At 41.8% G+C, this 24018-nt stretch overlaps 1 protein-coding gene across 2 annotated transcripts in view; it reads right to left on the bottom strand.

Moving 5' to 3' along the window:
* The window catches only part of KLHL2 (kelch like family member 2), a 152599-nt gene extending 137710 nt beyond the window's left edge, over positions 1 to 14889 (bottom strand). The window contains exon 1 of one of the 2 annotated variants that reach the window (XM_075564232.1): positions 14558 to 14889. In XM_075564232.1, coding sequence (XP_075420347.1) covers positions 14558 to 14583 — 26 coding nt within the window. In that variant the 5' untranslated portion in view covers positions 14584 to 14889. The remainder of the gene's footprint in view (positions 1 to 14557) is intronic. The other variant, XM_075564233.1, reaches the window with a different exon arrangement.
* Between the last annotated feature and the right edge of the window lie 9129 nt (positions 14890 to 24018).

The raw sequence follows: 24018 nt of genomic DNA, 5'->3' as shown, positions 1-24018 counted from the left end.
ACTAGGGATGTGAATAGTCTTGTCCTTTTACAGAGTACATTGGAAAGTGGATTACTGCAGATATAGTTAGATTAAAATTTAACATCTTATCATTTGTTTTCTTTTTGACCCATTTTTAATTTGTTCTCATTTGTATTGTCTTCTGTCCGTTGAGGTTTTGATGTGCTTTATCACCAGTGTTGAGGGTTCTTTGTAGTATGCTTTCTTTTTATATGAAATCCTGAACAAGTAATCCACAATGATGATAACTATATTAATAGCACCTTGGGGTTATGGTAGGTGCAGTTTTAGGAAATGAGGTGTTAATAATAATGGGTACAAGGATGAAGAAAATATACTAAAATTGATTGTGGTGATTATTGCACAATTATTTTTTAATGTATTTAAAGCCACTTAATTGCATGATGCATGCATTATATGCTAATAAAACTGTTAAATTAAAAAAATAGTGTTAGCAACAGGTATAACTAGAGAATTCTTAATTTCCTTAGACATGATATGGTATATGATTACCATATTTACTCATGTATAAGCCGAGTTTAGCAGTACATTTTTAATGCAGTTTTTGTGGTAAAATTAGGCGCCTCGGCTGATATTCGGGTTGGCTGATATTCAAGTATATACAATATGTGGGATAATGTCTTTTTGCAAGAGATGCATGCTGAAGTATTTAAAGTGATTGTCATGGTGCTGGCAATTTATTATTAAGATGCTTTCCCTTGCAACATAGATGCATATCTAAATATTTATGCAAACAGATATATATATACATAAAGTAAAAAATGTTTAAAAATTTTCCAATTCTCAAAGAATAGTTCAGTGCTAACCAAAGGTTGGCAGTTCAAACCCACCAGCCACTCCATGGGAGAAAGATGTGGCAAATCTATGGGGCAGTTTTACTGTGGCCCATGAGGCTGCTAAGAGTAGGAATCAACTTGCTAGCAATGACTTTGCTTTTGTTGATGGTGGTAGTTTTTAATTTTGAACCTACTCTAAATGAGGCTAATCATGTTAACTCACATTTGTTCTGTACTTATTAGTGGCAATCACTGAGCCTCTAATAAATACAGTGTAGTTTACTTATACAAGAGGGCTTCAAGAAGTTTGTGGAAAAAATGGAATTGAAAAGCAATGAAATTTATCCACAAACTTTCTGAAGCCCCCTTGGTTAATTATACTACAACTCAGTGATCTAATTATTTTTATTATCCCATTAAACAGATGAGAATATCAAGTTTGGGTCACTTGGTAAACAAAAGAGCTGGAGAAGAGTACCGCCAATCTAAATCTCAAACTCATTCTTTAAATTATTGCAGGAATAATACTTCCTATATTAGCCAGTGGATATTCAATTTTACACTTAAATTTTGAAGTTAAAATTTTTAAGTACACAAATATTATTATTGCCATATGAATTATTCTTTCTAGACACAATCCTCACATAAATAAAACAATAGAGAAAAGGGGAAAGAGGAAGTTTTAGAGATGAATGCAAACTTTCTGACCATTTAACACTGAATCCCCACAGCAAAATAATAATACTTTAAACATTTCTCCCTAGTTTAACAATTTAGAAATGTAAACAGGTAGTGAAAGTATTATCCTGAAGATTGGGAAAACTATAGAGACCTTCCAATGCTCAGAGTAGAAGCGAAAGTGGCCTAGAAGAATGGTCACTTTTTAAGAATCAAGAATATTTATTACAAAGTAAAGTTCTGAGTTGAGGATTAACTCTGAGACAGCAATGCCTACATTGGTGCTTCTGTAAAGATATGTTCAGATCTTTCATTTCCTAATACACTCCTTTCTGGGGTAAGGAAAACAGAATGCTGCAAATAAAAGACTTTATTCCAAGGGCTTAAGGAAGTAAGAAATAAAACATATTGCATTACAAAGAAAAAAAAGTATTTTCTGGATATGAGCCATTTATAAATACAAACCTGTGCTGCACAGTTCTGTTTTCAATACTAATGCCCTTTCCATAATTTCCCATTTCCTATAAGGCTTTGTGTTAAATGAGCTCACATTCAGAAGCAGAACTGAGTAACCAAAAAATGACATATCAGGTATACCACTATAGACATGAAAAATGTACATGTACTAGTTCTGCAAATTAAAATCACTAATAAGTCCCACAGAATTACTGAGCAGCATCTCTAACTTGGGGAGTGGTTAGTTTTGCCATTTCCCTAGGTGTAAGTGAGCCAAATTTTAAGAAAGGACAGGTCATCATCGGGCATTAAGAAAGAAGAGCTATCAGTGGTGCATGCACAAGGCCTCTCTGTGAAATAGCCACCAGTGGAGCGAGCACAAGGTCCCTGTGTTAAGTGGCCAGAGCCCTGAGTGAAGTAGGGTGACAGCAGAGGCACAAGGGGGTGTAGCCCCGAGACCATGAGATAAGAGGAGCAGGCTTCCCACCCCCTGGAAGTGCTATCTGGCAGGAGGAGGGCTTGCAAAGCGAGGTGTCTTGTAAGAATTTATCATACTAGAGAAGACTTGTAACACTGGCCCGAGAAGGATAAAAGCCAAGGGACCACATGGCTCTTGGGCCAATGACCAGAGGGTACTGAGCCTACTACAAGTCTACAAACAAAAAGACTGTATCCTTCTAATGCTTTCTGATCCTGACCTCATACCTTCCCTAATAAGCCCCTGATGATAGTGAACATTGTGAATTATATGTGGCCACTGCAATGGACTATCGAACCAACCAGGAAAGTAGAATGCCTTGGGAAGGATAATTTGGGTCAGAATAGGATAAAAAAGGTTGGAGGGTGGAAGTACGAAGGAGTACCCCCCCACTACCACCCCATCCCCCAAAACAGATTTTTTTGCCCCAAAGCTCTGCATTTAAATATTCTTACAAAACAACCTTATTACCTTCAAAGTATTCTCCATTACACTTAATACATTTGTCAAATCTGCAATTCCATTCTTGGAAACATTTTCCAGACTCATATATTTGGATGGCTGACAGCATCTCCCTCATTTTTTAAATTATCCATTCATGTCCCTCTTCATTAGTGGAAACAAAAATAAGTTACACTGAGAAAAGTCTGGTGAGAAAGGTGTGTGGGGTAAGGGAGGCATGCTGGGGTTTTTTTTGGCCAAAAACCAGCACTATTAAGATGGCTATGTGAGCAGGTGTATTGTCATGGTGGCAAAACCAGTGTCCCGTCTGACACAAATCAGGTCTTTTTTGTTGCACCCTGTTATGCATTCTTTTCAGAACCCTAAATAGAAAGTTTGATTAACAGTCTGATCTGGTAAAACAAATTCCAAATGTACTACACGTCAACATTTTCGTCTGTTCAGGAAGTTGCTGCACATCCAGAAAGAGCTCAGTCAACAACTGAGAAAAACACTCAAGGAAACCATCATATATTTGAGTTTTTTTCCCACAGTGCTGTTTTTGTAAGCTGTGTTCAACACAACAACAGTTTCTGGGACATTTTTCCCAAACAGACACACACACACACACACACACACACACACACACACAGACATGCACACACACGCAAAAACGAGGTTCAAGCAAAAATGCTTTTATGAAAAAATTCACTGTGACCAGCGAGAACCTTCCCAGGCAATGATCACCGGTGCACTGACTCAGAGTGAGTTGCTCGATACTCGCCTAGCAAGAAAAATGTTTATTACAAAAGCTCCACCCAGCAGAGCTTCGTTCCTGTTTTTCGGTGGGGACCTCTGTTTTATGTCCAACCTCTGCCTCACAGGAATCATGCTCCAGCAGATGTGAAGTTGGAATCTCCTTCCCCCTGTGTAGCTGAAGGAAGTCAAAAGTAACTACAACCTTGAAGGAGGAGACCTCACGTTGTCTGGTGTCGCTCCTTCAAGTGGGGGTAAATGGGAGAAGACCATCCACTCGAGGCTCTACAACATCAAGAAAAGGCAGGGAGAAATCAATATTCTCCCGTCCCCCTTCACAGGAAGGGAAGGAGAATCATGCAAGAAAAATCAAGCCAAGAATGGGGGAAGGGAGCAATTACATTTTGGAGGAGACACTGATAGTTGGTGAATATGGTGGGTGATGTGGTATGTAACCTCACAGCAAGAAGGGATGCTAAACAATGACTGTAGGGAAACTGGGGAGTCAATGGAGCAGATTTTATGTTCCTGGGTGGACACTACAAATAAGATTCTACCTAACACTCAGTGAGCCACATCATGGACTAAGCGCGACGATGACCTTGGATGCCAACCTTGCAAGCAGTATGGTATAACCAGGGGCTACAATCAAAAGGAATTACCATAGAGGCCCTGCATAATGAACTGAGTCCTGTCTCAAAGTTGCCTGCACTGTTGAACTAAGGACTGGGTTACTAGGATGGAAGAGGAAGCAGGGAGTGGCTGCCCCAGGATCGTGGAAGGGGGAGGACCTGGCTTGGTGGGTGTACAATGGAAAGGGACCACAAATCACCATATATTTAGTACCTTAATGCCCTACCCCCACCCCTTCACAGTGACATGACGGGTTGTGATCTGTTGGGCAGGAATCTGAACTTAAAAGAATTAATCTAGAAGTTTCCTCTTTGCATCAATCTCCATACTTAGGGTACACAGAGCTCAATCAAATGGGATATCAAACATGGTAGGGCAACAACTCATGAGGTGCAGCTCATTGTGGAACCGCACTCTCATAGACTTCTCACACTGGCAATGTCCAAAGTTACGTGTCATTGGGAAAATTGATGATGTTATCAGTACAATCGCCTTATACTCCAGGGGTATAATTAACAATATTTTACTTTTCTGTTTCTATGGGATTTTGTTTTCCTGCCTTGAGTTTGTTTGGTTTTTTGTTGTTAATGTACTGGGTCTTTTGGGTTTTGATTTTGTCATAATACAACCACCAAAGTAAACCTAAATTGTACATATCCCAGAGAGAAGCAGATGAATTCTGGAGTCCCACTGAACTCTAGCCCCAATCCAATAACAGTTAGTTCTGTTAACATAGCCCTACTCAATATTCGCCTTCATGAAATGATCACTGAAGATAAGGGTGCTAAGTATTGTAAAGAGAGCAGATAGTGCCTGGGATCTTAAAGGCTTATATTCAAACATGTAGGCATCTAAGTGAGGAGTCAACTAAGTCTACATGGAAGAAACACATCAGCTGTATCATCCACAGAGAATAATCACAATATTTGAATGTTATGAAGTGAAAAGCATCAGAGCTAAAGTTATGAACACCCAATGTGTAAAAGACTATGGAGGACAGTGAGAACCCCAAACCCATCTGCCAATTAATCCCTGGAAGATCCCTCTGAGCCATGGCAAGGGTCTTGAACAGCTTTAACATCAGATAGGGATCATTTTAACTGTTGATTATACTGGATTGAACTTGATGTTTGGTCAATTGACCTCCCTTTTGACCCAACCTGAAATTCTTCCAGGTGCAAGTATTTCTTACTAGTTCCATGACAAATATTTCTTCCTTGGCCTTTTAAAGATTCACAGTTGTCTTTTCTTTCTTACTCACTATTAGTATTTTTATCTTTGTATTACTATTATTTTATTCTTACTAATTTCTTTTTCTTTCATGGTTTCTGTTGGGTTTTCTAGGAGAAGATATATAGAGATAATAACAGATGCAAGGGTTTATAGGGGAGGCAGAGGTGAGCGTGGGAAAAGGGAAGGGTGAGGGAGTTAGGGGAAGCAAACAATGCATGTGGGAGAGTGAGGGAGCACTAAAGCTGATTGTGATTACGCAACTCATTGTAAAAGCAATTTAATCATAAATATACATATATGTTCTAAAATTCATTTGGTTAATGATTATACAGTTCTTCTTGATATGCTTAAACTATTAAACTGTATGATATGTGGCTTATGTGCCAACAAAATAGTTTAAAAATTTTTAAAGTAGTAGCTACAAGATCATTTCCCCAACTAGGAACAAACAACTAACAGGAAGGTTAAGGTAGTTCATGTAAGTCCTTGTTAGGGAAATCTAGCCTGTTCCAGAAGAGTTTCTCGGAGAATTGTCTTCCTTAAAATTTCAGAAAGAGACTAATTCAGTCTGTTATCCAACAGCTTACTGTTATCAAAACACATTCAAAATAGTTGAGGTGGTAAAGGGTTGGTTGCCAATATACTGTTATGTTTTATAATAAGTAATCCTAAAGTTTTCCCTCAATAACTGACCCTTCTGTAAATATGAAGCTGAGGGTAAGGTTGAATTCTTAAACAAGATGACTTTCTGTTTCTGCTTAAGACTATACAACTGACAATGGCATTCACAGAGAGGAAGACAATGAACCATTCTAGTGGGGCTGGCACAATCTGCAACCAAGCAATATTTTCAACTGACTCCAAAAATTCTTTGCAGGAACAATGTTCAACGTGCCTGGAAGCATACAGACTGCTGGAAAATAGAAGAATATAACTGAAAAGGTGAAGAATATCAGCTTGCGGCGATTAACAACAGCTACCTTGGACACACAAAATGCTCTTCTTGTGTACATGACACCAAGGCCTTACAAAGCCTTCCGCACATCATGAAACATCCCACATGAAAAGATGTATGGTCTTAGATGTGCTGTAAAATAATCTAGGAAGATGAGGGGTAGTAGGGGAAATTGCAGAAAAAGTAGGTTGGCTGTGACCTAATCATTGTTGAAGCTGGGTAAGATAAATAACACAGGGGTTCATTATATTGGTCTGTTTTTAAAAAATCTGAAGACACTATAGATATGAGTCATAGTTTCTGGATGTCTGGTATTTGCTTTGGAACCATGATTTCCAATGAAGGGTAGTGGAAGGGTCAAAGTACATTACATGATTTTTGTAAATGACATAGAAAGTGCACCCATCAACTTGGAGTTTCGGATTGGGTTTATCAGAATAACAGTGCCTTCGTGTGTGTGCGGGGGAAGGGGGAGGAACTGCCATGTGAGAAAAAACAAAACTACAGGTGGTTGTAATATGTCCTGCCACCCCCTTCCCTCCCACTCCCCAGATGGCCATCCCAGACTGAGAGCAGGAGGGAATATGGACTGTTCGTGTGTTTAGTGTTTTCTAGTGAAAACAAAGGTACAATTCATATGAATAATGCAGCTGCAAGCTTTTCCAGAGAACCAAAGACATGCTCACATTCAGGACATAAAGATGTGACCATTGGGTGGACACCATCTCTACTTTCCTTCCTCCCTCTCTCTTTTGCCTGTTCACTTCAAAAGCTGCAAAAACTCCCCTACTTGCAACTAGTCACCCTTGATTACTTACAAATTTCTGCCAAGTTCAAATCAGCAACTGTTTTTTAAGTTACCATTCAAACCACACCACTTTGAAGTTCCTCCATTATTTCCTACCTTTCCTTTCCTTCCCGTTGTCTTTCTAGCAGACATGCATTACAGAAGCCTGATCTTTAAAGGCACTCCCATACACACAAGGCCAGGCTTACTAGCAGTACATATTCAACCAAGAAGCCAAGGTTGTGCTCTTAGGCAAGGGTTGGGTTGCTAACCACAGACTAGTGGTGCATACCCACAATTCCACAGAAGAAAGATGAGGCTATCTGCTCTGGTGAGGATCTGCAACCTCAGAAACTCAACATGGGGTCGCTAAAGGGTAGAATCGACTTGATGGCACTGAGTTTTGGAAAGTTTTAACTAATATTTGTTAGGATACTCTACAGTTCCCACCAAAACATTCTCATATCCTTCAAATCAACCAAATAACTACTCTTTAGACACTGAAAGTAGAGGACTTTCTCCATTAGAAAGATGTTTTGGTTTGTGGTAGTGATAGGTTGATAGATTAGGGATAAAGATATTGTCTCCACCAAATGCCACAATAAAGGGGTGGCACAGGAATCAGGCACAGATTGGACACCTAGGGGAAAATCCAAACTGGGCATGCGCAGACTAAAGGCACCTAGGATCAGGTGGAGATAAATCTAGGCACACCCACCCACAGCAGGCACCAGCAACATAACATCACACAGTTGTGCTTAAACCAATGGTTCTCAACCTGTGGGTCATAATCCCTTGGGGGTGAAACAATCCTTTCACATGGGGCTGCCCGATTCATAACAGTAGCAAAATTACAGTTATGAAGTAGCAATGAAAATAATTTTACGGCTGGGGGGTCACCACAACATGAGGAACTGTATTAAAGGGTCATGGTAAGATTGGTCAATACCCTGAACCATGCCCTGAATCACAGCCAGTGGGGATAGGAGATAGGAAAGGCTGAGGGCAGAGCCCTCTCTATCAAGTTGCTATCTTGCAGGTCATAGTGCAGGCTCTCTCTCTTGTGTTTGAGGGGGGGGGGGCACACACCTGCATGCCTTCTCTAGACTCGCTCTCTCTTGCCTGAGCACTCTGGTTCCACGCTCTCATTCTGGTATTCTCCATAAACTTGCATGGTCCCCATATGGCCTGCATGCTTTCCAGAGATAGTGTGTATTTTTTGAGACTATAATACCTAACACTTCCCTTTCCCTCCTAAAAGCTACTTGGATTACAAAAGTGCTTCTGCCATGTGAATTCTTTGGGCACTGAGAAGCAAAGACCAAGGTAACCCATCTCAGAAACATAACAGTAGGGTTGTGGCTTCTGTGTGTGCAATTACCTAAAGACAAAGATACATGACAAATTTTCTTCAAGTATCTGGAATTTAGACTTTTATGAGGTTCAGAGCCAGGACGCACTGCAATTTATAAACATATTATAATATTACCAAATAGTTTTCTTTAAATGGTAGCATCTGTCTTTTTTTTTTAACAATTTATTGGGGCTCATACAATTCTTATCACAGTTCATACATATACATACATCAATTGTATAAAGCACATCTGTACAGTCTTTGCCCTAATCATTTTTTTCTCCTCTTTTCTTTTTTTACATTTTATTAGGGACTCATACAACTCTTATCACAATCCATACATATACATACATCAATTGTATAAAGCACATCCATACATTCCCTGCCCCAATCATTCTCAAGGCATTTGCTCTCCACTTAAGCCCCTTGCATCAGGTCCTCTTCCCCCCCTCCTCCCTCCCCTTTCCCCCCTCCCTCATATGCCCTTGGTAATTTATACCTCGTTATTTTGTCATATCTTGCCCTATCCGGAGTCTCCCTTCCCCCCTTCTCTGCTGTCCCTCTCCCAGGGAGGAGGTCACATGTGGATCCTTGTAATCAGTTCCCCTTTTCCAACCCACTCACCCTCCACTCTCCCAGCATCGTCCCTCACACCCTTGGTCCTGAAGGTATCATCCACCCTGGATTCCCTGTACCTCCAGCCCTCATATGTACCAGTATACAGCCTCTCCCCTATCCAGCCCTGCAAGGTAGAATTCGGATCATGGTAGTTGGGGGGAGGAAGCATCCAGGATCTGGGGGAAAGCTGTGTTCTTCATCGGTACTACCTCGCACCCTAATTAACCCATCTCCTCTCCTAAACCCCTCTATGAAGGGATCTCCATTGGCCGACACTTGGGTCTTGGGTCTCCACTCTGCACTTCCCCCTTCATTTAATAGGTAGCATCTGTCTTATAGACATATAAAAACGTGGATTAACCTACAGCCCGCAGATTTTTAAAACCGAATAATGAAGCATCTGGTGAGATGGAAGTCCCTAACCTGCATCAAGTAACAGAATACTCTATAGACAGCACTATAATATTGCCAATGAATACATTAATTTTAATACACATCGCTAACAATTATATTTACAATTTGCCAAAGCTAGAAACGAAAGTCTAGAAAACTGGAAAGCTCAATTTTACTGAGATGAATGAGCAGCTGAAAATCAAAGCAGTGTAGCTATGGGAGGGCAGAGGGAGGGACTGCAGACCATCTGTTCTCCCCTAAGGGCATGGTTGTTGGGCTTGAAAGTTAAGTTTGTGGAGGAGCCCTGGCAAGAAGAGGTGGCTGGATATCTGAGGTGGAGAAGTGATGGAAGTTGGAGTATAATTGCTCTCTGATCATAGAACAATAGTGCTGTAAAAAGCTCTACACTTTAGTTCAACTCAGCTCCCTCTCCCACCTACAGAACAAACAGCACAATCAGGCACTTTTTGTCCCTGACAGTGACTATTACCCGGAAAGGGGCTGGGATAAAAGCAGGTCTTATGCAAGATCAATCTTTTAAAAAATATTTCATAAACAATTAGCAAAGCATTTGTCAGAATAGGGTAAAACAGGGAGAAAGAGGTTGATTGATTTCTATGCCTTTTATCACTCATATTTCTGACCTTTCCCCAAATTTCCAATATTAGAATGCCATCACCTAATTGGTAAATGAGAATGGTAGCATAACTTGGCAATTCAGTTAACTGGGTTACATTTTCTAACACTTAACTAAAAAGGCACCAAGAGAACCAGAATTAGGCAGCACAACTGAAAGTTAGTCCTGCTTATGCCCAATACTATGATGCCTGGTGGCACAGTGGGTTAAGGATTGGGCAGTTCAAAACCACCAGCTACTCCTCAGGAGAAGGATGAGGCTTTGTACTCCTATAAAGAATAATGGTATTGGAAATCCACAGGGCAGTTCTACCCTGGTCTATAGGGTAATGCAGAGATGAAATCAACTTGATGACAGTGAGTTTTGAGTTTGTTTGTTTTTTATGAAAATATATGCCAGATGCTAGTCAAGTGACTTTGGATTAGTACGTAATTTAGTCTCTCTGGGTTTCGGACTTTTACAATAAATGTCTGTTATTCCATAAATATATCTTGGGTGATATATAGTATAGAAACCACAGCTAATAACACCTCACTTATCTCAGGAAGCTGTAAAAGTATTTAAACACGATATACATGCAACCATAACAGTTTAGAAGAAAAATGTTGGGGTTAGGGGATAAACTGAATACAGGGACATATATAAGGGGGCTTTAAAAGGGTTTTGGAAAAATGGAATTAAAAAATAATGAAAATTTCTCACAACTTTTTGAAGCTCCCTCATATGGTATAGTGATAATTTGGGCATAGTTCAGAAGGGAGAAGATCATTCTGGGTAGAGAGAACAGTTAAGTACATAAGTATTCTTTTTAACAGAAACTTTTCCCCCCCATTTATTGTAGTTTCAGTGAAAGTTTACAGAGCAAAACAGTTTTCCATTCAACAATATGTATATTTTGTAACATTTTAAATTGCAATAATCAATTAAAATATTAACAATATACCACATGACCGACGCTATTAATAATCTAATAAGTAAGCACTGCCTAGATGCTCACTGCATCTGTACTAGACAGGGTGAGGAGACAAAGAAGGCTGCGTACAGGATCCTTCTTCTGTTACCTTTTAACTGGGGAAGCACATTTGAAACCAGTAGGGTAAATAGCACAAGTCAGTACACAGGTTCAAGACTGAAGGCAATAGTTTATAAATACTACAGGAAGGCCCACGAGGTGGAGTAATTAAGAAAGGCTTTGAGAAGGAGAAAGGAACCATGGTGGCACTGTTAGGTGAGCACTGGGACTGCTAATCAGGGTGAATGGTGTAAATTCACCAATTCCCCCATGGGGAAAAAGTGAGGCTGGCTGCTCCTATAAAGATTTACAGCTTTGAAAATCCCACATAGGGTTGCTATAAGTTAGAATCCACTGTGGATTTGGTGGTGGTTTTGTTTTGTGAAGAAGATAGGTTCAAAGTGGGCCTTGGAAAAACTCTAGCTTTACAATGGGCAGGAGGAGGGGAGCCTCAATGAATGCTGACTTGTGAGAGGACGGGTTTGCTAGAAGATTAAAGCATATAATGATTTTAAACATAAAAGTTAAGGTCAGAAAGAGGGAAGGCTGTGGCATGGCTGAGCTATCTGGATTTGGTAAGTCATCCAGTGTGACCCTAAGACTCTGAAGGGTCCAAAGGGACAATAGTAAGTGAATTCAGAAGCTGGGGCCAGGATGCTGAGAATTCAGTAGGAGATGAATGAAAAATTCACGTATCTAGTGAATAACTGGAGATGCTGTAAAGGGAAGTCAGTTTGAGAACAAAGTTTATGTGATCCATTTTAGACATATGAGGTCTAAAGGTTGAAGTATAAGCTAGGAGAAAATACACTATAAGCTAGGAGAAAAACACAGATCTAGAGCTAATGTTGTAGATGCATTTGGGGCCATAAGCCGGAGAGCAATAGTTGAGTGTAAAGGAGAGCTGACCCCAGCCGGGTCTTGTGGAGAACAGCTCCTGCCACAAACAGTAATACTTGAGAAGTCAGCTAAGACAGAGGAAAGAAAAGTAACTGGTTGAGAGAGATGAAAGTCCCGTTTTTTTCCACCCACTGGATGAACTTGGGAAAGAAATTTAACTTGTATCTCGTCATCTGAAAATCAAATAAAAAATAGACCTACATTCTAGGGCTGCTGGGAAGAATAAACAAAATAAAATAATAAAGATGGTCAATTACTTTTAGCAAAACTATAGAAGGTAGAGGAGAAAACAATGAAAACTAATGGCACAGAAAAGCAAGGGCTGGTTTTTCAAGGATAGGTCTGTAAAAAAATAAAAGGGTCAAAAGTCTACTTTAGCAAATACTATTAGCAAGGTGAGAAAGCACAGTGCATAAAACACAAAGCATAGACTGACTATGACAATGCTGTGGACATAAAGGGAAGAAAAGACAAGAGTGCTTTCCCAAGGGATCACAGAAGGCTCTGGACAGAATACGAGAAAAATGTGGAGATAAAAATTCTCAAAATCATAAAGAAGTCCAGACTTCCTGGTCTGCCAGACCGGTGGAATTCCCCAGATGGTGGACTTCAGATATCTTTCAAAGTGGAAACGAACCCTCCCCTGTGACCACCCTGCAGCCAAGCAAAGAGGCCTATCACCTGAGCAACACGAGTGAGGAATGTGACTCTCACATCAACCAAAAAAGCACTATTTCCCAAAGCAATGCTCAAAAGGCTTGAAGGAGCAGCATAGAAGAGTGAATGAATGGAAAAGGGGAATCCAGAGAGAAAACTGCAATCGATATTATACAATGTCATACAATGTGTCTAAATTATGTTATGAAGAACATCTTTGCACTCAACTGTTCTCTGTGTCTAAGGAGCCCAGAGGGCTTAGAGGTTGCTTACCAGTGGAGAATGAAAGAAAGGGTCTATTCCCATAAACAGTTACAGGTTTGCAAACCCACAGGGGCAGTTCTACCCTGTGGTGCAGGGTCACTGAGTGAAAATGACACCATGGCAGTGGTTTTAAGTTTTTTGTTCCTTCCGCCTGGAATGCTCTTCCATCCTCAGAACTTAGCACAAATTTCCACTTCACTTATTAATGACACCTTAACCCTAAGTGAAACAGCATTTCTTCCCCTCATCATTCTCTACTCCTTTTTCCAGCTTTGTTTTTTCTTCATAATACTTGAAACTACTGGTATTATGAATTCATTTATAACCCTAAAGAAAAGAGCGTTGTTTTGAGATCTCCTCAAAGTCTGACCACAGTATAAAACACAGCTATCAAGTCAATTCTGACTCATCACGACTGAAGATAAGTTCTGAGACTACATCTTCAAGGGGGCAGACAGCTTCATCTTTCTCTCGAGGAATAGCTGGTGGACTTGAACCACTCTCCTGGAGGATAAGGTGACATGGTGGTTACACTTGGGGTCTCTAACCTCAAGGTGAGCTTTGAAACCAGCTTTAGAATTTGAAAAGATCAGAGTCCTCAATCAAAGCAGCAGCTGAGCCCTTGCTTCTATCAGCCCAGGAGGATCAACTCAGCTCCAATCAAGCGAAAAATTCTGGAAGGCACCTCTAGACATAGTAGTCCCCCCAAATCCTATTAGCGCTCCTAATGGATTCGCATCTAAAAAACAAAAACTAAACTAAACTAAAAGCTACTCAAGCCAAGCTAGATATACAATATTTAGTGTTACAAATGTCATGGCAAGATGCAAACCAAATCTAACTTTCATCGATAAGCTTAGATGAAAAGGTACACTCCAATTTTCACAACTCCTGAAGAGTCCACTTTTAGCAAGATGTGTAAAAGAAAAGGACGATGAAGATAAAGGACTTGCGCTGAAAAATGCAGTAGCCGCTTCCAGGCTATGGAAGGTCATGCACGACTAATGTGCCCAGGGTTCCCAGGAGACAGAAGACGCTCTCTGATTTCTAGATAGATGGTTTGCGGTGTCAGGTAAAAGAGGTCACATGTTCAGGAGAGACGCAGCATTTAGTCATCTATAAGCTCCTCGGATACCATTTTTGTGAGAGATTTGGAGTAGCAAGAACCTGCGATCAATTCATTTTAGACACTGTGCTCCTAGTACTTTTCCCTGTCCCTTGCCCCTCGCCCACGAACCCCGGAGCGTGGCATCCCTTCGAAGGGGGTGGCCTGCTGGATGTCACCAGCGACTCAGGAGCAGTACCGGGGACACTCGGAATCGCCGTGCACAGCCCCCTCCGAGGCTGGCATTGGCTCCGCCGACGCCAGCCGGACTGAGTTCGGCTCGCCTCAGACTGCAGGCATCCGCGCCCGTCACGCCCCGCGTCCCCTACCGCCCGCAGCCCTCCGGCAGCTCCCGGGCCGGGATTCGCGCCGCAGTCGGGCCGCCGCCCGCCCGCTCACTCACACGGGAGGCAGTGGCGGCGTCTCCATGGTGGCTCTGCTCGGGCTTCAGAAGGCAGGCACCGACCGCCGCAGCCAGCACCATTCCAACCGTGGACGCCGGCACCGCTCGCCCGCCGAGCCGCGTGCCATCCGCCCCGGAGAGGGGCGCCGCGCTCGCTTCACCGCGCGCCACCACCTGCGGCGGCGGGCCCCGCGGCCACGGCCCGCTCGCCGGGCGCGCTCCGGGCGTCTGCCTGAGCCGCTTCCGCGCTCGCTCGAGTGCTGGGTGGCGGCGGCGGCGGAGCGACCAGCGACCGCGCGGGCTCGGCCACTTCCGGGTTCAGCTCTGGCTGGCGCCGACGCCGTGACGGTGAAACGGTGCGGCCTCCCGCGGCGGCGAGGACCCCTCCCTCGGCACCTCCCCTTTCTCCCGCGGCCGCCGCGGCCGGGGGCCGGCTAGCACAAGCTGGGCGCTGCCCTGGGAGCCGAGAGCCAGACCTTAGGAGCCGGGAGCCGGGGTTGGGGGGAGGGGAGGGGCGGGACGAGAGTGCTGGCCATTTGGGCGGCTCTGTAGGTCACCGGGGCAGTGGAGCTAGAAGATGGGCAAAGGGTTCTCTGGGCTAGAAAGGGGCGCCTTGGCGTTTATGGCAATAACGGCAGCACAGGTGTGTTCCCATTATTGGGATTTGGGCCCACTCTGCAGTAGGTGAGATGGGTAGGTATCACCAGCCCCTTCTTTTACAGGTGGTGAAACTGAGGCAGAACAAAATTAATTTGGTGGTCCACCCCATCCATTCGTTACACGGGTGAACTGGACACCTATTAGGTAAGGGTGTGGTGCTGGGGAGATGGCAGAGAGGAAACCTCATCTTCGAGCATGCAGAGAGAAAAAACAAAATGACGGCTGCTGGGGTGAGGGGAGAGGGATGCTGAGAAGGCTTCTAGGAAGAGAGGGGGAAATGAACTATGCGTAATCAATGCACAGGGTAACCCAGGGCAGAGGGAATGCAGAGAATCCTGTGTGCGGTACTTGATGGCTGGCTGGTTGTGAGACCAGAAGGAAAACAACAGAGTTCGGTGGTACACACACACACACACACACACACACACACACACACACACACACGGCCGGCGGGCAGGTCAATTCCACCGCATGGTAACCCTGTATAGGCTTTCCAGACTGCCCATGTTTATGAGGCAGACAGCCTGATCTTTCTCCGTGTGAGATGATGTGGGTTATACGTTGGGCTGCTCCCTGAAAGGTCCGCAGTTCAAAACCACCATTTGGCTCAATGGGAGAAAGGCCAAGCTTTCTATTCCCAAATTACAGCCTCAGAAACTCACAGGGGTAGTTCTACAGTGGTCGCTTTGAGTTGGAATGAACTTGACAATGAATTTGAGCCTTGAAGCTATCAAGGAACCCACAGTGCTACCAGGAACAGTATTTAGAAACCCAACCTGTTGATTTGGAGTCACTCTGACTTGTGGTGACTTCTTGTATTATAGGATAGAACTGCTCCATAGGGTTTTCTTGGCTACAACCTTTTACATAAGCAGTTCTCCAGCCTTTTTTTCACGGTGCAATTGGGGAGATGAATCTCCAGCCACTCTCTGTTCATAGAAGAGCATAAACCATTTGCACCACCCAAGGAATGGGGGATTGTTAGAAGTGTAGACTGCAGAGCTCCAACTTCCTACTCACTGGATCAGATACTCAGGAAGGAGCCCAACCCAACATATGTGCTCTCATAAGGCCTCATGTTGACTTGGATGTCTAATAAGATTTGACAACCAGTTGAACTTAAGAGAATACAGGGGACATGTCAGATGAGGAAGTAGTGACGTCATATCAGTCTTGTGAGCTATCATAAAGGATTTTGAGTAAAATGAAAAGTAATTTACACGTTTTGAGCATCTTTTTCTGTGATTTTAATGGATGGCTTTTTGCTGGGGTTTGTTTTAAATATTACACCAAGAAAATAGGTTGGGTGGGGACTACATGAAACAAGATAGGCATAATGTTAATTTTTGAGTCTGATGAGTGCACGTGGTGATCATAATATTTTCTCTGTGTATATTTGAAAATGTTCATCATAAATACTTTTTTTGAAAAACAGTTACTAAACTAACAACGCAATATGAGCATATGTAGAGCAAGCAAAGGTTAGACTTGCAGAGGTGAAAATAAGGATGCATGAACTAGAATCTGAGTGATGGAGAGATTTACTGAGAAGATAAAACATAGTTTGCTAATAGATGAGAGAAATGTGGATAATGAAAGAAGGTATGAGTCAAAGATGATCCCAAAAGTTTGATGTGACCACTTGGAATTGCCATTTATTAGAGAGATTTAGAAGGACTCAATTGGAGGAGGATTTGTGAATTCTGACTTCAGTATGGTAAGTTTGAGATATCTGTGAAGATAAGCTTCAGACAAAGATATTCATCGAAGCTGAATTTATCAATTGGGGGACAGAGGAATTCTCAGTGTATGCCGGTTACCATCACATCAATTCCAACTCATGTCCACCCCATGTGTGCAGAATAGAACGTTGCTACATAAATTCCTCAAGGCCATGACTCTTCAGAAACAGATCTCCAAGTCTTTCTTCCAAGGTCAATTCAAACTGCCAATTATTCAGGACATTGCACACTTAACCTTTTTCAGTAATTAGGGAAAGATGGTATTTAAAGCCATGGAACTAGTTGACATTAACTGGATAGGTAGAGAACACAAGATGAAGAACTGAATCCTAAAAACTTAGAAGATTAATAAGGGGAGAGTAGGAAGAGGACCAGGGAGGGGTATTGGAAACCTAGTGCACGATTCCAGAAAAGAAAATGCCTTAGTATTGCTTGGCATGAGCTCGCCTTTCTCTTTCCTGCTGGCATTACTGACCCATCATCAGGCATACATGGTGATAGCTTTGTTCAGGTCCATAATAAGACTTCCTATTTTATAAAACCTGTCCTCAAGGGAATTCCAACTAATAGGAACCCTATAGGATTTTAGAATTTCTGAAGCTATGCAACTTTAGGGAAGCATGTAGTCTCATCTTTCTCCCACAGACCTGCTGACATTGGAGGGGGAGCTGGGAGGGAGACCCAAAAACCTCATTGTCATAAAGTCAATTGCTGCTCATAGCGACCCTATAGGACAGAGTAGAACTGCCCCTGTGGGTTTCTGAGACTATAACTCTGTATGGGAGTAGAAAGCCTCATCTTTCTCTCTTGGAGCAGCTGGTGGTTTAGAACTGCTGTCCTTGGAGTAAATGAGAAAAATCTATGCAACGCATTTAGCACATAAGTATGTAATAGAAGCATTTTACAATTATTAGTTGCTATTATTCCTACACAATTCTGTGGCCATCAAAGTCACCCCTCTCAGGAACTAGGATTAGTGAACTTTTGGCTTGACCTTTTTTAGTTACCTGGGAGTTTATTATAAATCTGCGGTAATTGGTACAGTAAAAATCTAAAAATCAATTTCACACTAATGTATGTCAGGTAAGCAATTTCTCTGTGCTTTTTAAGAAGAGTATTTACTGCAACTGTTTTTGCATGTATATAGTTAATGGTATATATTTATGTAGCCTACTGATGTAATAAACTCATTACAGCATTCTCTGAGACTAAACATCTTTCTACACAATCAGCAATGCTGAGGAGTAGAGGAGAGCAAGTAAAGATTCATGGAAAATTATCTGAATCACTATTCACTTGTTATTCATTACAAGTTTTGCATTTACACACATAAAAAGCTTGTGTCAATCCAAGCACAACTGAAATAAAATACACCAAAATAGCATAAAGCAAGATTAAAGTAAGCTTGCTTTTGGAATTTTCATCTTCCTTTTTATCTAGAATATATCCATCACCTCTGCTGATCACCATCAGCTGGTCCCCAATGTTCTCTCTGCATCTTAATCAATTAACAGATGAATTAGCTAATTACACTATAATATAAGTGGTTTGTAGACATTGGTTAACTTCATATTGATATTATGTATTTTTACCTACATAGTATCTTTATGTTCTCTCCCCTATTCTCTTCTTTCTAGAATACATTCCAATGTCTTCTATATTTTTTAATCAAATATTTTTTTCTGTTTTGACTTGATTTATTAGGATGTGGTACAAAGTTCAATTTAGCTCAAAATCTATTCTTTGATAACACTATTGCCATGCACATATAATTTTAGCAGTAAACTTTAATTTAGGCTCATTAAACTTTCATTTAGGCTCAAATTATAAATAGGTTAAGTAAGATAGAATATTTTGTGAATATTTTTTATACTCAATGTATTTTTAAATCAATTATTTTGTGTGCTCTGCATTTTGAATTGAATGTCGTAAAAAGCATATATTATTAGAACCATTTCAGGTGGTGGGAAGATACTGAAGTCTAAAAAGATTATAAGTTTTACCCTAAATTTCACAGATAGTAGATAGCAAAGCAATGAGTAGAAATTGTCAGATGAAACGAGTCCAGAAAAAAGAGCAACATCTTCAATGTTCCGAAATAAAAGGCTAGAAATTCAGAATTCAATATTCAACAACAACAAAATTCCTTCAAACTCAAGGGTGGAATAAAGTCATTTGGGCATAAATGGGATCTCCGAGAATATTCCACCAGCAGACTACACAAAGTGAAACACTGACAATTCACCGTCAGTCCACAGGAAAATGATGATCAACAGGAACTATGATATACAAGGAGAAATGAAACACAGCAGAAATTGCAAGTAAGAGAATAAATATAGAACTATATTTGCTTTCTTCGCATTCTGTACATTAAATTCTAATTGACATTTAAAGAAAGTATAAAATTAAATGCAGTTGTGTTAAAAAAATTTTAGATTTGATTACAGGAGGAGTTCCACCTGATTCTTTTTTTTTAAATCATTTTATTAGGGTCTCATACAACTCTTATCACAATCCATACATACATCAATTGTGTCAAGCACATTTGTACATCCGTTGCCCTCATCATTTTCAAAACATTTGCTCTCTACCCAAGCCCCTGGCATCAGGTCCTCATTTTTCCCCTCCCTCCCCACTCCCTCATGAACCCTTGATAATTTATAAATTATTATTTTGTCATATCTTGCTCTGTCCCACGTCTCCCTTCACCCACTTTTCTGTTGTATGCCCCCCAGGGAGGAGGTCACATGTAGATCCTTGAAATCGGTTCCCCCTTTCAAACCGACCCTCCCTATGCCCCCCCAGTATCGCCACTCACACCACTGGTCTTGAGGGGATCATCTGCCCTGGTTTCCCTGTGTTTCCAGTTCCCATCTGTACCAGTGTACGTCCTCTGGTGTAGTCATACTTGCAAGGTAGAATTTGGATCATGACATTGGGAGGGGTCGGAGGAAGCATTTAGGAACTGGAGGAAAGTTGTAATTTTTGTCGTTGCTACACCGCACCCTGACTGGTTCGTCTCCTCCCGGCAACCCTTCAGTAAGGGGATGTCCAGTGGCCGACAAATGGACTTTGGGTCTCCACTCCGCATGCCCCACTCTTTCACTATGGTTAAGATGTTTTGTTCTGATGATGCCTGATACCTGATCCCTTCGACACCTTGTGATCGTACAGGCTGGTGTGCTTCTTCCATGTGGGCTTTGTTGCTTCTGAGATAGATGGCCGCTTGTTTATCTTCAAGCCTTTAAGACCCCAGAAGTTATATCTTTTGATAGCCGGGCACCGTTAGTTTTCTTCACCACATTTGCTTATGCACCCATTTGTCTTCAGCAGTCGTATCAGGGAGGTGATACCTGATAACTGATCCCTTCAGCACCTTCTGGTCACACAGGCTGGTGTGCTTCTTCCATGTGGGCTTTATTGCTTCTGAGCTAGATGGCCGCTTGTTTACCTTCAAGCCTTTACCCCAGATGCTATATCTTTTGATAGGTGGGCACCATCAGCTTTCTTCACCACATTTAGTTGTTCACCCATTTTGTCTTCAGTGGTTGTGCTGGGGAGGTGAGCATCATAGAATGCCAATTTAATAGAAGAAAGTATTCTTGCAGTGAGGGAGTACTTGAGTGGAGGTCCAATGTCCCTCTGCTACCTTATTACTAACCCTATAAATATATGCACATAGATCTATTTTCCCATCCTCATGTATAAATATATTTGCATATGTACATGTCTTTATCTAGACCTCTATAAATTGCCTCTGCCTCCCAGCTCTTTCCTCTATTTCCTTTGACGTCCCTCCTGTCCCACTATCATGCTCAGTCCCCACCAGGGTTTCAGCAATTCTTCTTAGTTACATTACCCTTGATCATGCCCAACCAGGTCTCCCACACCCTGCTCACCACCGATTTGGATCACTTGTTGTTCCCTTGTCCCTGGGTTTATTAACAACTACCTTTACCCCCACCTCCCTGTCTCCCATGTGCCCACTGTACTGTTGTTTTCTCCTCCAATTGTTCATCCAGCCTATCTTATTTAGACAGACCTGTGGAGACAATAACATGCACAAAACCAAGACAGAGCACAACCAAGCAATAACATACAACAAAACAACAACACCAACAACAAACCAATGACAAAACAAAACACAACAAAAGAAAAGCTTGTAGTTAGTTCAAGGATTGTTTGTTGGCCTTTAGGAGTGTTTTCCAGTCCAGTCTGTTGGGGCATCACGCCCTGGCCCAAAAGTACACCTTCAGCATTCCCTGGTGACCTTGCTGCTCCATTCCCTTGCTGTTCTGTTGCACCCCCTTAATGTTTTGCCTCGGTGTCATGGGATTCAATAGGGTTCAATTCACACACTGTGTCTCTGGTGTTGTCCCCTGTAGGGCTATGGATCAGTGGTCATGTGGTCCTTTCTGTTGACTGGCTGCTCTAATTGGGAACATCGACCTCCTGGCCTGGTGGGCCATGATGTGCCCCACTCTCTCGTCCTCCCCCTTCATCTGCTCCCGTATGCTCTGATCAGATATGTCCTTCTTCTGGAGCTGTAGATTCGGTTCCATCCTTCGAAATAAATTCTTCTGAGGGGAGGGACAGGTGTCCATTTAGTAGTTGACATTGGGGCCACCCCCTAGACCTCTCCACTAGTTCCCTACTCCATGCTGGCATGTTGTATTCACATCTTGGAGCACCAGGTTGAAGTCTGGTCCTTCTTTACCTGTGGAGACACAAACAATACCACCACCACCACCCTTGGGTGGGTTAGTGCCCTGTGCTCCCGCCACCCTTTTCTTTTTAATTATTTTGTTTCCTTTCCCCACCTCCTTTTTAGTTGTCCCTATTTAGTCTTGTCCCTGTCATATTACCTGGTCCTCACCCCAGGAATGTTTGTATACCGTAGCTTTTTCCTTATGCCCTTTTGCCTTTTTTTTTAAAGCTTACCTCAGCAGCCTTTCAAGTCTTTCTATATTTAAGCCAATGCTATCTTGACGTCTATTTTCTCTTTTTTGCCCTCTGGGTGAGGTTTTTCTATGTGGCGGTCGCTTATTTATGCTTGGTGAGTGTTGTTGTTCTGCCCATACTGGCTCGGCAAGGGTTTTTTGTAGGGCTGGGTTTCTTCTAACACATTCTTTGAGCTTTTCCTTATCTGGGATGACTCTTACTTCTCCATCATGATCAATAATTTGCCTGGGTAGAGTATTCTTGGGTTTGCATTGTTTTCCTTCAAGTTTTGGAATATGTTACTCCACTCTCGCCTCTTCTTCATAGTTTCTGCTGATAGGTCTGAGCATATTCTTATTTGGGAACCTTTATATGTGATTGCTAGTTTTTCCCTAGCTGCTCTCATGATTTTCTCCTTTTCATCAAAGTTGGATAATTTAACTATTATGTGCCTTGGTGACTTCTTCTTGGGAACCAGTCTAGCTGCTGTTCTCTCAGCCTCCTGAATGGTTGCCTGGTTTTCATTCATTAAGCTGGGGAAGCTTTCCTCCAAGAATTCTCTCACTATTGTTGCAGATGACTTCTTGGTGGTGTCTTCCTCAGGTAAGCCAATAATTTTAATGTTGTTCCGCTTCATAGCTTCAGACATAGCTCTTAAGTTTTCTTCAGCTTCTCTGATGATCTTATTAGATTTTTGTTCGCATTTGATAAAGTCTGCTTGACTGTCGTCCAAGTCACTGATGCAGTTCTCTGATTCCTCCAGTTGCTTCTGGAGGTCTGTGATTCTGCTACTGGTTTTTGTTATCTCCTCCCTAAACTCCTGTATTTCTCTTTGGTTTATGGGTTTTACCTCTCCTATCATTTCATCCTTTTTCTGTATTATTTCCCTCATACCATGTATGACTCCAATTAGCATTCTGAAAATTTCTCTCTGTGGCAGCTCAATGTCTGCTTCGTCTATGCATGTCATTATGTTCAGGACATCTGCCATTGCCTTTTGTTTCTCCCGTTTTTTTTTTTCCATTGAGGTCATTGGAGATGATGGCTGTTTGCATTGCATTGTTTTAGAGGAGCCAGGTGCCATTTTCCAGGGAGTTGAAGAGCACTGGCTCTCTCTGGGAGACTTGTAGGAGTGCATCTTCGAACTGCCTATAGCTTATTTCACTATGGAATTAACCTACCACTTTATCCTCCTGTGGCTTCCCTCTCAGGGGAGTGACCCAGAATGGTTGCCTGCTGTGGTGTTGTGAAGGTTGGGCAGAGGTTCCTGCAGCAGCTTGGAGCATTGAGGAGTGTTGGCTGAGCTTCCTTATGCTCCAGGCACACAGGCAGGAATTCCCCTGTAAGATGTTGAGTGGAGTATTCCTTGGTGGGGTCGGCAGGGCCTTTTCTAGCCTCGCTAGCTACACAGATTGGAGCTCACATAGTTGGGTGTGGCACAGGCCTAAATGCCCTAGGCTAAGGGCAGTGATCTGGAGGTTAGCAGTAGAGTGTGAGTAATCACATATTTTTATAACAAAGTGTGATGTTGAAGTGTGTCTTTTCTTTAATAGAAGTGCTATGATATTGCAGTGTAAATGGAAATCTTTACTAAAGAACAACCATAAGTAAAAGAGATGAAAAGGATTCTTAAACTTTAGGAATTTTGAAACCAAAACTCTGAGAGTTTACATTATTAGTTCAAATCTTAATATAAAAAGACAAGTGTTACATTTCTACATAAATCCTATCATTTGAGTTTAGCCTAAGGTTTGGAATTATGTTTTTGCAAATAAAGATCTTTTGCCAGAAAATTCTTTCTAGTTCATAATCTGGTACAAGTCAGTTTTGGGTAGAGAAGCATGTGTAGGATATAATTGGTTAGTCAATCCCTGAGGCATCTATATTTATTCATTTTCCTTGTTAAGATTTTGGTAATAATCCAACCCAAGAAATAAAATTGAATCCCAGCTGCATATGTATGAGAACTCTTTCACTGAACTAAAAATGAACCTAGACTGCCATTTTGAAGTCTTTGTTAAAAGCCAACTAAAATGAAATCATGCGAAAAACATTCTTAGCTGTATTTTCTAAGGCAAAGTATTCAAACCTATGCTAATTTGTTATCCTCCTTACATA

This window comes from Tenrec ecaudatus, chromosome 12 (genome assembly GCF_050624435.1).
Source record: "Tenrec ecaudatus isolate mTenEca1 chromosome 12, mTenEca1.hap1, whole genome shotgun sequence".
NCBI lineage: Eukaryota > Metazoa > Chordata > Mammalia > Afrosoricida > Tenrecidae > Tenrec > Tenrec ecaudatus.
The sequence above is the reverse complement of the archived record's forward strand: the minus strand, read 5'-3'. Positions and strand labels throughout refer to the sequence as shown.